Genomic DNA, 13,598 nt, shown 5'->3' on the forward strand with positions numbered 1-13,598 from the left:
TATTTTACATAGATTTAGCCATCTGTTACATAGAACACTACGATCTCTATTGGTCTATCAATTTAGTTTGCATGGTTTTCAAAATAAATAATTGTCATATATTTAAGCAATAAGTTCAACAACAAAAATAAGCAGAGAAAAAGTGTTGGAGGACACTAAAACGACTGTGTCTCAACCAGGCAATGGTCATGATTTATTACAGGGCTCTGTCAATCTGGAGACCTCTAGAGATGGAGTCACAACTCATCCATCTTCCTGGCACATGGAATATGAAACTGCTCAGAATGAGGCACTGGAGAGGGGCAGAGCATATGGTGAACTGGACAATGCACACCCCAACAAAAAGATATTCATTCCCTTGATTGTTTATCTGTACATTTATATGCAAAAACATGAACATGGAGACAAATACTAGTTGTTCTAACCAAATAAAATGCATCTGTGAACCAGATTCAATAGATTTGTAACAAAATTAAACAGAAAAATAACGTACAAAAACACAACAGAGTACAGACACAGATCCTTTTCTAAATTTGGTATTTTAAAATGAAGATGGAGCAGTAAGATCTATCATATTGTGATATTAAATTAATGATGAAAAATACAGTTATTTTTCCCAAGTAAATCAAAGAAAGTATGAAAAAATAATGAATACCAAAAATGTTCGGAAGGGTTATTTTGTGATTTGATTCAGAAGTGAATATGGCATAGGTTTGAAAATCTACTTTAGAGATACTAAACATTTTTTCATTAGGAATAATTTGTAAATCTATTAAAAGTACATCATGAGGGCTGGGATATAGTTTAGTTGGTAAAGAGCATGCCTTGCATACAAGAGGCCCTTGGTTCTAATCCCCAATACCACATTAAAAGAAAGAACATAATGAAATTATTACAAAATTGTATTATTTCTTGAGTTACTTTAATAATAATAACATATCAGACAAATAGGAATTTCTATGTGTGTATGCACAAATGCACATATTCTGTAATTCTAAGATACATTTTTAAAAAAAATGTTAGTTGTTATTTATTCATGTATTTTTATGTGGTGTTATTTATTCATTTCTTTTTATGTGGAGCCCAGTACCTCACATGTGCTAGGCAAGTGCTCTACCACAGAGCTAAAACTCCAACCCCTAAGAGATACATTTTAAAAGTCTAAATTAACTTTTATTTATATCCCTCCAATAACAAGATAAGTTCTTCACTAGCTTATGGAATTAAATAGAAAATAACACCTTTGAAAAGTTGTAACTATGCTATGGTAATTTAATTCTTTGAAATGTTATATCTTGAAAACTATAAAAGCTAGTTTTTCTGAGTAATTCACAAGCCAAATCATTTCTGTAAGGTTCAACATACTGAACACATGGCAATATTATCCTATTTCACAGATGAAGAAAGTACTCTTTTGAAAAAAGAAGGAGTCCTAAGTTCAACTAGTAGGGAAAATGACTTGGACTTCAAATGGGATTTTTTTTGACTCATATACTTTATCTACTCTATGTTCTAATATTTTTTGTTTGGTATTCATTATAGTAACTGATATTTATGATGCATTTATTTTTCATTTTCTATCACAGGTTGAATGATATTAATAATCATTAACTCAGACAAAAGGAATGTTCTGGGGTTGTTATATATATTATGTTCAAGGTCTTATTAATCAAACTTGATTTAACTCAATATCTTGCCACATTCAATAATTATTTAAACTTTATAGAGTCCACGTATTTCTGACATAGTTACACAAAAATAATTCATTTTGAAAACTTGAAACCCATGTTTAGTGGCAGGATACACAGCGGCTGTTGAGAAACAGAAAGATCACTGTCTCTAGTGTTAGATATGTCCAGATTAATAAAAACAAATTCCTCTTCTTATTTGTGTGAAGGCAAACCGCAAATCTTGAGTGAAATTTGTGTTAATTTTTTAATCATATTAATTATATATTCAGTTCAGAATATTATCCCTCTGATTGATTTTATCTTTAGAATTGAAAGATATTTTTTTTCTTTTAATCTGAACAAAAATCACCTGCCTGCCTCTTTTAATAATATGATTGCTGATTTCAGGTGGTTAAATGAAAACAAAGGACCCTTCATCCTCACTGCTAAATTATAACTCAAGAGCTTCAAGACACATTTTGTTGTTTGTTTGTTACCTTCACCAAACTAAAGTCAGCCTTCTGGGGCACATGTGATCTTCTTCTGCACATTTCTTGTAAAAGACTGGCTAATGAAAAGGGAAAGATATATATTAAAGTTAATAGAATTTTAAAATCTAAAAACATTTAAAGAGTATATGAATATCAAATATGTGATATTTAATTATATGAGAAATATTTTGCAAATGAAGATACTAACCAGTAAACATTACTAAGCAGTAAACATTAAGTTGTACTATCTTTAATTTCTGGGTTTTTTTATTCATTTTATTGAGAGATGAGTAACACTATTCTCAACCCTAAAGAAATAAAGGTTCAAAATTGGCACCATGAATGACCTGATTGACCAGATCATAAGTAAGTATTACATTATGATCATTATTGTTTGTTTCTGCTAGCCAGAGTCTTCTCATTTTTTCAAATACCAGTCTTCCAAGACTTTCTAAATGAAGAGTTAGAAATTTAAATGTGTATGTGTGTGTGTGTGTGTGTATGTGTATGAGTGTGCACTTGCATGCATGTGTGTGTGTGTGTCCTTCAAAGGCTCCTGATGACTCCTCTCTGGAGATTAACTTCAAGAATAATATTTTCCATAGGTAATTGCCACACATTTAGAATGAATATTTTTTAAAATAATCATAAACTGATCAGAAGTTTCTTAGGTTACGATAGTTTAATAAAATAGAAGCAGGATTACATAAGTTCAATTCTTACATTAAAAATCACCTTACAGCACCCACTCAAGTACAGAATTTCCTAATTAGACAAGGATCTACAAGCTTAGAGTATTCCTCTAGGACATGCAGCCAGATGAACAGCAGATATTTTCCTTCATTTCTCTATGTTTGATGCTTCCATAATCTCAAACCAGAAGGCAAGATGGACTTTGAAGTTTAAATCTGATATGTCCATTATTAGTATGCAATTAATTTCACTTAAATCTTAGTTCTACTTGTCTTCTGAATTAATAAACATTTCCATACTGCAACCTACAGACAAAATGTTATCACTTGATATGTGTTATGTGTTTAAATATTTAATATTTTATAAACAAATTAATATAATTTATTATGGTTGATATTATTAATTATATTGAACTTTCTATTTTTTACATAAATATTTCATCTTACTCATTAAAAGATAATTATCCTACTATATTCCAATTTAAATTGGAGTATTTTTTCCTAATACAATTTTGTGTCACATTGTGACAGGGATACTTTCTCAGAAATGCATTCTTAGGCATATTTTTCATTGTATGACCATCACAAAATATAGCCTTCTGTGCCCCTAGACTGTATGGTACAATCTACTTCTCCTAGGCCATAAATCTGTATAGCATGTTACTATACAGAATACTGTAGACAGTTGTAACATAGTGGTAAATATTTTTATATCTGAAAATATCTAACTATAGGAACAGTACACTAAAAGTATCTGTGATGAGAATTTTACAGCTGTATTATAATCTTATGGGTCCATCCTCATACATGCCATCCTTTGTTGACTCAAAAATGGTTATGCATGACATCATTATATGGTTTGTGACTATCTATGCCACATGTGTAATAATTACTCTTTATTTATCTAAAAATATAAAATAATGGGGGCTCAGGTTATGATTAGTGGGAGAGTTCATGCTTAATATGCTGAAGGCCCTAGAGTCAATCCTCAATACCAAAAAAATGAATTAATAAATAAATAAAATGTGAAAAAAATAATAACCTTACAACAACAGATAAGTAAAACTGAATCAAGCCTTTCTACAAGTATAGATTAGGTTTACAGATTAAGAAAATACACTCTTAAAACAATAAGAAAGTAGCTTGTCAAATTGTCATACACCTGTCATGTCATCCCAGCTACTTGGGAGGCTGAGGCAGGAGGATCAGAAGTTTGAGACCAGTTGGGCAACTTAGTGAGACCCTGTCACAATGAAAGTAAAAAAAAAATTGTTGAGGGGGCAGCTAAGTTGAAGAATGCTTGTCTAGTATGTATTAGGCCCTGTGTTTAATTCCTAGCACGAGGAAAAAAAAAGTTAATTGTTAGCTATTCAATAAATATCCATGTATATATTACTAAATATCCATGTATACAACATGGGATGCTATTTACATTATAAAATATTGACATAAGCCATTTTGAGAAAATAAAGTTTAATTTATTGTTTATCATTGATAAAGTCAGAGTAGCATTGCAGACAGTTCAGTATGATTTTCCATTTCAATGGTTTCAATGTTTTCTTGCTTCCCAGCAGTCTGCTCTGTATTTATCATTTGATGCATAGAAATGTAACTGCACAACAGCATCTAGTCACCAATCATTTTTGTGACCTGTACTGAGGAAATACATTTTAATATGAAAGAAAGTAAGGAATCAGGGTCAATATTTCATGTGCCTGTATGATTCAGCAAATCTTACAAAGATGTGACATGAATAAAAAAGGTAATTGAAGAAGTAGTGAATAAAACAGCAAAAGGAATAGGAAAAAGATTCAAGAAACAAATTGGAAAAGACTTGTAGTGAAAGAAAGCAAAGTCAAAGTTGAACATGATTAAGGACAGAATTCATTTAGCCCAGAGTAAAGGTCCTTAATAATTTATAAAAACTCATTTCTTTTTTTTCTTATCATAGATTCATTTGAATGTTGTCAGCAATTCATTTATACACACACACACACACACACACACACACACACACACACACACACATATTGTAAGGGTCTGGTGAAAAGTCGGAGGAAGAGACCACCAAGAGACTGACTCATGCAATTGCAGAAGGGGATTTATTGAGGATCCAATTCAGCGTGCTGAGGCTCTAGGCTCACTAAAGAAGCGAGAGCAGCCCAGAGCCCAGAGCAGAGGATAAGCAGTGCTTAAGTACACTTTTTGGGGAGGGTGGGGGCTTTGTATACATCTGAACAAATCAGCATGAGGCACGGGAAAATTGAACAACAACTCTCATACAGGATTAGCACATTCATTGGCGAGAGCAGGTCGGGCGGGGGTGATTGGTCACTCCTAAGCAGGGTACACATTCAAACTGATTGGTTCGGGCCCTGTATGCCTAAGTGACAAGCTGCACAGGGCCCTAGGCTAAATGGCCAGTAGGGCGTTGTATTAACTGCCTCAGGAATTTCAGGTTCTGAGTGTGGCAGAGGAACTTAACAATACCTGGTCCTTCACTTTTTAACTCAGGCCTTGCAGCTTAGAAACTTTACCCTTTCAATATATTTATATATATGACATACACACATATTTTCAAAATTTGTAAATATACTGAGTTCCTATCATAATAGGATATTGTCCTAAGCAAAGGGAATATATCATATGAAAATAACTGAAAATAAATAAACAATAAGAACTTAGAGATGTAAAAACAATGGTTGATAACTTTTCCAAGGATATCCATTTGACCTACACAAAAGTTTTAAAGTGGTGTGTAGACTTAGAAGTGATTTAGGTATCTAACTTTATTTTATTGTTTAATTTCTACTGCCTTTTCAGTTAAAGGTATAAGAACCATAATAAAAGCTTCATATTAATAACTCATTTGTACTGGATTTCTACAGACAATTATGGATCCTCACCTACTGTTCTCTAAAGGACATTGTTTCTTTTATACCATAAACAAAGCATTGCTTCTTCATTGCTATATCTCAAAAGGAAAAGAAACTGGTCTTTCTAAGGTCACGGTTTAATAATAGTCAAAGAGAATAATATTAGCTAAAGGAGTTTCTGCTCTTTGTAAAAAAATTTCAACTTTACAAAGTTTCTTTCTGAAAAAAAGAAAATCTTTTAACTACCAGCTAAATCTGGAACACCTTTTTAAAAAGTCTAAGAATCTTCAGTTGCTATAAATTTGGAAGTTCTAGAAAGTCTTTATCAATCTTCTTTATAACAATGGACAAATCTAACTCTGATTTGCTATTAAAAAACATTGCTTAAAAACTTTTAAACTCAATGCTTTTCAAAGGAAGAGGAAAAAATTGTTGGAGTTATATCTTTATTATGAACTTGAATATAATTTTTTATTTTGTATAAACCTTTATGCTGAGAATTAGCATAGATTCTCAGAATATAGCTGGCTCATCTAAATAAATGGTGATATGTGCACATTTTTAAAATGTTTTAACTTCACATGTTGGTATCTTATGAGATCAATCATATGCATATAAAGTTTTTCCAGAGTGAAGTTGGTAACTCAGAGATAAAATCAGTAGTGTTCTGATAACAGTTTTACAACTGGCTGTTGGGGCTGGCATGCTAATTTCTAATGTTTGCATCTTAATGTATGCTGAGAGCCATAGCCAAGTAGGAATGATGCATGGCATTTTGGGTTGAAAGGTGACCCTGATCAGGAATTAAAGTGGCTCCGGGTTTAGGGTGGATCCTGCTGGGATTAGGGCATGTTCTGCTACCTTAGTAGCCCACTCCTTTGGAGTTCCCGTTGAGTTGGGGGGTGGGGGGTGGGGGGGTGGGGTGTTCTGAGAATTGGTGCGCAGAGCTGGATGGAGGCAGTGTGTTCACGGGAAGTGTGGGTAGAGTGTCAGTGAGAGTTCGGCAATAAAGAGTTGCTGTTTGAATCTACAAATTTGTGTGGTGACTCAGTTATTTTGTGCCCAGCCAGACTGCGGCAAATGTAGACTTAATACTCCCTCCATGACTAACTTCAAGTTATGAATTCACATCACTGGACACACAGGAGGGAAGAGACACACATGATCTTCTTCACAGATCAGTAAGAGCTGTCTTCAGCGTACCACTGGATAATTTGATCAAATATAATTTGCTGCCAATTGTCTAATATTTTTATATATGTGTATATATATATATATATATATATACACACACACACATATATATGCAAGAAATAATGCTGCCCATTAAACTATGAAAATTTTTTATCATTTATTTTTAATGTTTGCATTTATTAGAAAGGCTCCTTAAAAACATTCTCTGGCCTAGAAGATTTCCCTATCTTCTGTTAAACTTCAGAGAAAGAGAAAGAGATGCAAAGAGAAATAGAAGAGAAAGTTCTAGATGGTTGTGCCATCACAGTTTAGAAATATCAAAAATAAGTTTTGGTCTACTATAATATTAAATGTTTCCCAAAGGCTCATGTGTTAAAGGCTTGATCCCCAGCCTGCTGCAACTAGGAAGTGAGGAAAATTTTTAGAGTGAGGCCTTGTGGGAATTTTTAGATCATTGAGGGCATCGCTTGCAGGGGATTTGGGGACCCTGGTCTTTTCCTCTTCTGCTCTCTCTTTATTTCTTCACTAGGAGATCAACATGAATTCTACATGCTCTCCTCACATGATATGCTGCTTTACCATAGGCCCAAAGCCATGAGGGCCAACTGATCCTATACAGAAACTTCTCAAACCATTGATTATCTTTGATTATCTCAAGTATTTGCTACAATAAGGAAAAGCTGATTAACACAGGGCTCAGAAATATCTTGGTGGGCTTCCAGTGAACCTGCCTTGTGTAAAACTTGGTTTAGTATTGTTACAGGCTGTACTTTATAGGGAGGCCTCAGTGGAATGGCACTGCATAGACTGAATCTTGGAGGTATAACATAAGGAGGGGGCAAATACCTAGATCTCACTCTATCAATAGTCTCTTAGCTTCTCTTTTGGTGGAGTCAGTGTCAGAAGCAAAATGAATTAAATACAAGTAAATGTAAGACACCATATCATAATTTCAGAATTGTTGAAATCTAAAAATATAGTTTTCAAAATAATAGGATATGATGCATTAACTATAGTAACATTGACAACTAAAAATGAGAGAAGACTTATAATGTACCAGACTCTCTGCAAAGCTCTAAATTTCCTTTACATTCAAAGGTACTCAAATAGACTTCTGATATCTGGTCTAGCATGAAAAAAGCTTAACAGTCATCACTTCTGGCTTTGTAATAAGAAAAGGGCTGTGCAAACTAAAAATTGATAAGTTTTCCTAGATACAAATGAGAACTAAGGTCAGAGGGTAAATGCAATGCCCCAACAATCAGAGTAAATACAGGCAAATACAAAAATACACACCTTGCTGGAATAAAAACCAAGAAGCAAAAATTTTTGTTGGAACCACTGTTGGGGTAGGCAGATTAAACTGTAATTGATGAGTTGCTGAAGGTTCAATTTGGACAAGTGTGAGAATTAAAAACTCCAGTGGGACCCAGAATAAAAGAAACAGCTATATTTTTGTGGCTTTTACCTCTAGGAGTCCAACCAGGAAGTAATCAGAAGAAAAGTATGAGAGAGAGGGAAGGTAAAGAAAGAGATAGTAGGAAGATAATGCAAGGAAGTGAAAAAATGAAAGCATAAAAATAACCTATTTTTAAAAAACAATTCCAAAATTTTGAATTAAAAGTGTACAAGGTGACTGCAGCATTTGTGAAATGAGAGACCATTATTTAAGGTGACAGCCTTCAATCAACCACCACTCATTCATTCAGCTATGAGCCAACATTCATTCATTCAATTTTATCAATTTGAATTGATAAATTTCAAATTTTATCAATATAATTAGCGTTTTATTCAGCACCCTGTCTATAGGTTAAAAGAAAATGTTAGTAACAAGGAAAATCAAGGACTCATTTATTTTCTTTTTTTCTACTATAAGCAACAGTTACAGTATGTGCTTCACATGCAAAACAAAAAGTGATTTATAGGCAAATAGCAGTAATTTTTGTCTTAGTTTTAGCTTTAGCTTTTAAGAGAAATCAGTCTGGGGGAATGAAACAACAAAAGAGAAACAAAAGCACCCAAACTGACTTCATAAAATCAAAGGATTTTGGAAAGCAGTTTAATCAGAAGAACATTTAGAATCTTTATTAAAGTCATTGCTTACTGCTCTGCATGGATACCCTTGTTGGTGAGTTCAGATTTACCATCAGCCACATCAGAATAACACCACCTTCAGGGAGATTGTACGACCTATCCAGTTATGCCCTGAAACAATTTCGATACCCAGACATCAAAATTATGATGATGAATATAGGAAAACAGAGTACAGCACACTGATGGAAGAGCTCAAGATTTGCTTTCAAACCAATGAGCAGAGACAAACTACAGTGCCCCCAAGGAATTGCTATATAATAGAAGATGAGAGAAGAAAGCAAATTCCAAAAACAGCTTTTCTAGGGGAGAAAAAAAAGTTGTTTTATGTTTATCTCTTTTTCACTATTAATTATTTTATTTTTAAAGCACACAAAAAAATATGTAGGTTCTTTTTCCTTTTGCCACTCCTCCACCCTAGTTCTCTCTCTCTTCAAAATGTTATATGCCCCCACAGGAAAAAAATGCACAAATAAATGAAGGCTTGGTACATGTTGCAACAGTGTGCCCCTTGTTAATTAGATAGAATTTTTAACAACAAAATATAAAGAGATAAACACAAGATTCATTAGTGTTTGGATATGCAACTACTTCCAAGTATATCATAAAATTAATTACTTCAAGTTAGCAGATGGAAGAGGTTATAGTAATAATTTGAATTAAAGGCAAAAGTGTAAAGGGTAAGGAAAGAAGAGAGAAGGAGTATGTGTTAAATAGTAGATATTATAAAATAAAGCATTCTAGATTGTTGAAATCAGGTTAAATACATATAATTTGTGGTTCAAATGTACTTTTCCAAACACAGAGAGAAAGCATATCTATGAAAACAATTAAGCACTTGTGCTTAACATGCTTTTGTTCGAAGTTAATGTTAAACAGATGAGTAGCCAAGATATGCACCTCCCTCATTAAAATCATGATGCAAGTTCCAGCTGGAGGCATTGTATCATATGCAAGGAACATCCATCATTGGCACATGTGAACAGGGGGAAAGAACTCACTCATTGAGATGGATTGGATCTCCATGGTCCCTGTATTCTTAATTGCTCATCACCATCACCAACCATCATTCTTACCATCTTACCATGCTAGAAAGTATACTTAGCATGTATTGAATATAGAATGTTAAACGTTTTATTTAAAATGACTGAATGTAGAATGTTAAACTACTTATTTAAAATCTGTAATGCAAAAAAAGAAAAAAAATTCTGCCTCTTCTGATCCTATATCTTGGTTTTTTAACAATCCCTTGATAGAAAATTTCTTTTAAAATTCTAAATTCAGTGATTGTTTTTTTTCTTTTCTGTATGCAAACCTTATTAATTGTAGAGAAAGTTTCAAGATTTAAATATTGGGCCTAAGAATACTTATGACACTTTTAGAAGGAACTGGGTGATTTAAAATGTGAAATCTTGACTACAGATGTGTGACTAGGTCAATCCTACATACAAAGAAAACAAGGAAAGGCTGAGTCTTTCTCTATTTCCAAGTCTTCCAGTAAAGACTTCAAGTCTTTCAAGGCTTTATTGACTTGCAAAAAGTATGCCTTGTTTCTTTGAGAAATTTGAGCAGATATATTTCTCCAGAGAAAGAAAAAAAATAACTGAAGAAAGGATTCTTTAGGAAATAGATGGATCAAGAACTGCTGTAGCAGGAATAATTTTTGAATGCTAAACAGTACTTCAGCAACCACTGATGAGAATAGATGTCTTTCCATTTGAACATGTGCTGGATACACACACACCACCGATTATACCATTTGACATCTAGACCAGATTAGGAGTTCTAGGATAACTCATTTTGACATTTGGATGAGAACAGACACCAGCCCAGCCAACATCAAAGGGAAATGCGACTGATGGACATTGGCTGATGTCATGAAATCAGTGTATGAGAGTCTTTCACAAAGCCTGGTGTCTGATCCATACTGAGCTACATCCCTCTGCTCCCGGGTCTCACTGTTTTTTCAGACAGGCCCCTCTAGGTTGTTGAGGGTCTTTCCAAGTTGTTGCTGAGGCTGTCCTCAAACTTGTGATCCTCCTCCTTCAACCTTCTGAGTTGTGAGCTTCTGTGCCTGGCCAATATCTGTCAGATCATGAGGATGAGAAAAAGCAGGGCTTATCCCAGTAATGTGAAATTTTACTACATATTCTGGATAATTTTGATATATGCAAAAGTTGGATAACCAGTGTATGATACCTATGGATCAGCTCAATGAATGAATCAGGAATAAGGTTTTCAGGCAAGTTGTTTATATAAACAAGGAAGGTGTTATAAGTGAAACTGATGTAACCATCAGAAAACAAAAAACTATATAAGTTTGAAGCTTTGCCTTAAAATGATTAGAATGAAAGTATCTACTGCTCCCTGAGAGTTTTTTTTTTCCCTCAAGGTATCAGATACCTCCATGAACTCTCTGCTTAGTTTGATAATTTAAAATTTTCTAGGAATAAACTTTAACCCAATTAAAATATGAATTCTTAAGTCAATTACAAGGCTATAACCAGTGCATATAATTTAAGCTCATTCCTATTTTGAACATCTGTGAAACTGAAATATATATATATATATATATATATATATATATATATGCTACTGTTATATATATACATATATACATATATATATATATACTGTTTTTATATATATATATATGCTACTGTTATGCTACTGGTTAATTCATAAAAGATATAAAAAGAATATTCCTAAACCTTCTACTTCCCTTGTTCTGATTTCTACTTCCCTTGTTCTGATTTCAGCCATAACAAATTACTCTATAGTTGCAGTTTCAAGTTTTCCCATTCTGTAACAATGAGAAGGTCTGTGTAGTAAAGGAAAAGTTTATAGTTAGGAAAGTGATTAATCTCCAATGTAAGACTACTAATTAGTATGTTTTATATATGAGTCTCCTGTAATATAAGTTTATGTTAACTTTCTTACACTAATCAGCCTTGATGATCAGGAGTCATATTTCTAAAACTCTTCTTTAGAATATGAAGTCCATTTGATGACGCAAGAAATGTACTTCTAGGGATGATTTGAACTGATCACTTAGGATACTTGGATAATGTCATTAACTCTTCAGTTCCTAAATGCGCTATCTTTTCTATTGTTCAAGAGATTGGTAAAGGTTTTATTGGCAAAATTTTAACAGTAGAAGAACCAAACTGGTATCTTGAAAATGTCACATGAGTCTCAAGTTTCACCACTACATAATACAATGGACCTTCTTAAGAGGATACACTATCTCTCTGGGACTCTTACATATTATTTGTTTTCCAACCTCTTAACAGATATACCAATATTAATTTGTGTAATCTTATTATAACATGTGAGGTTTTGAGATGCAAACATGAACTTATTTTCACTATCCTCTTTTTTAACTAGAAATCTTGAACAATTTGAAGGATATATATTTCCTCTGTCTAGTAATATTTTTGCCCCACCATAATGTAATTTAATATTCAGAATACAACAGCTAGTTTTTAAATTTACTCGTTCATTAATTTTTTCACAGTGAACATTAATTCATCCAGTAAACATACCCAAACATTTCATTGAGGAATACCCTCTGTCATCATGAACAAAATGAATAATACTGAACTTTTCAAAGTCATCACCAGAAGCAAGATGGTGCTGAAAGGGAAGAAGGAAACTCTTGCCTCTCCCAAAGCAAAAACGAAAGCAAATGTTTTGAAGACCAAGAAGGCAGCTGTGCTAAAAAGCATATACAGCCCCGGAAGCAGGGGGAGAGTAAGTCCATATATTTCACCCACTTTCTGGTAGTCTAAGACATTGTGTCTCCAGAGGCCATAATTAAAATGAGAAATACCATTAGGAGAAACAGACTTGACCACCGTACCTTTATCAAGTGTTCCCTGACTACTGACCCTGTCATGAGAAATACAGAAAACAGTGGCAAACTGATGTTCCTTGTGAAGACTGGAAAAGACCAGATCAACCGTGCTGGGAAGAAGCTCTGTGAAACTGATATGGTCAAGGTCAATCCCTGATCAAGTCTGATTGAGAGAAGGCATATATTCAACTGCCTCCTGATTATGAATGCTTTGGATGTTACCAAATAATCATTTGATCATACAAACTGCTCCAGCTAGCCAATTCTTTTTTTTTTTTCTTTCTAATAAATGGACAGAATGCCTTTATTTTATGTGTTAATTTTTAGGTGGTGCTTAGAATTCAACCCTGTGCCTCACATGTGCTAGGCAAGCACTCTACCACTGAGCCACAACCCCAGCCTGCCCATTCTTAATGTATATTTTTTTCACCAAATAAAGAAAAAGAAAAAAATATATATAATTAAAGGTTAAATGTATTAATTTGGTCACCCAGAAAGCATTTCTTGAATACTTATAGGTTACAGGCTGTGTTTTAGGTATCAGATATATGTTCTATGTCTTAGGCTCACATATTTAGTATTTCTACACTTTTGTTTCCTAAACAAATGGTAGATTCTAATTCTCTCTAGGAAATCAGGACATTTGGCCTCTTGCATGTGTCTGGTCTCTGGCATTTTTATAGTATTATACAGAGTTTATATAATATTTATATAGTATTTACACATGG

General features: G+C 33.5%; 1 protein-coding gene across 11 annotated transcripts in view; it reads right to left on the reverse strand.

Annotated features, from left to right (window-relative positions):
- Positions 1-1,942: 1,942 nt before the first annotated feature.
- The window catches only part of LOC144373968 (uncharacterized), a 172,525-nt gene continuing 160,869 nt past the window's right edge, over positions 1,943-13,598 (reverse strand). For 4 of the 11 annotated variants that reach the window (XM_078036924.1, XM_078036925.1, XM_078036921.1 and 1 more), the window contains exon 6: positions 1,944-2,238. In XM_078036924.1, coding sequence (XP_077893050.1) covers positions 2,138-2,238 — 101 coding nt within the window. In that variant the 3' untranslated portion in view covers positions 1,944-2,137. Of the gene's footprint in view, positions 2,239-13,598 lie in introns of all 11 variants that reach the window. The other 7 variants (XM_078036918.1, XM_078036919.1, XM_078036926.1 and 4 more) reach the window with 6 other exon arrangements.

The sequence above is a fragment of the Ictidomys tridecemlineatus genome, unplaced genomic scaffold (assembly GCF_052094955.1).
Source record: "Ictidomys tridecemlineatus isolate mIctTri1 unplaced genomic scaffold, mIctTri1.hap1 Scaffold_54, whole genome shotgun sequence".
NCBI lineage: Eukaryota > Metazoa > Chordata > Mammalia > Rodentia > Sciuridae > Ictidomys > Ictidomys tridecemlineatus.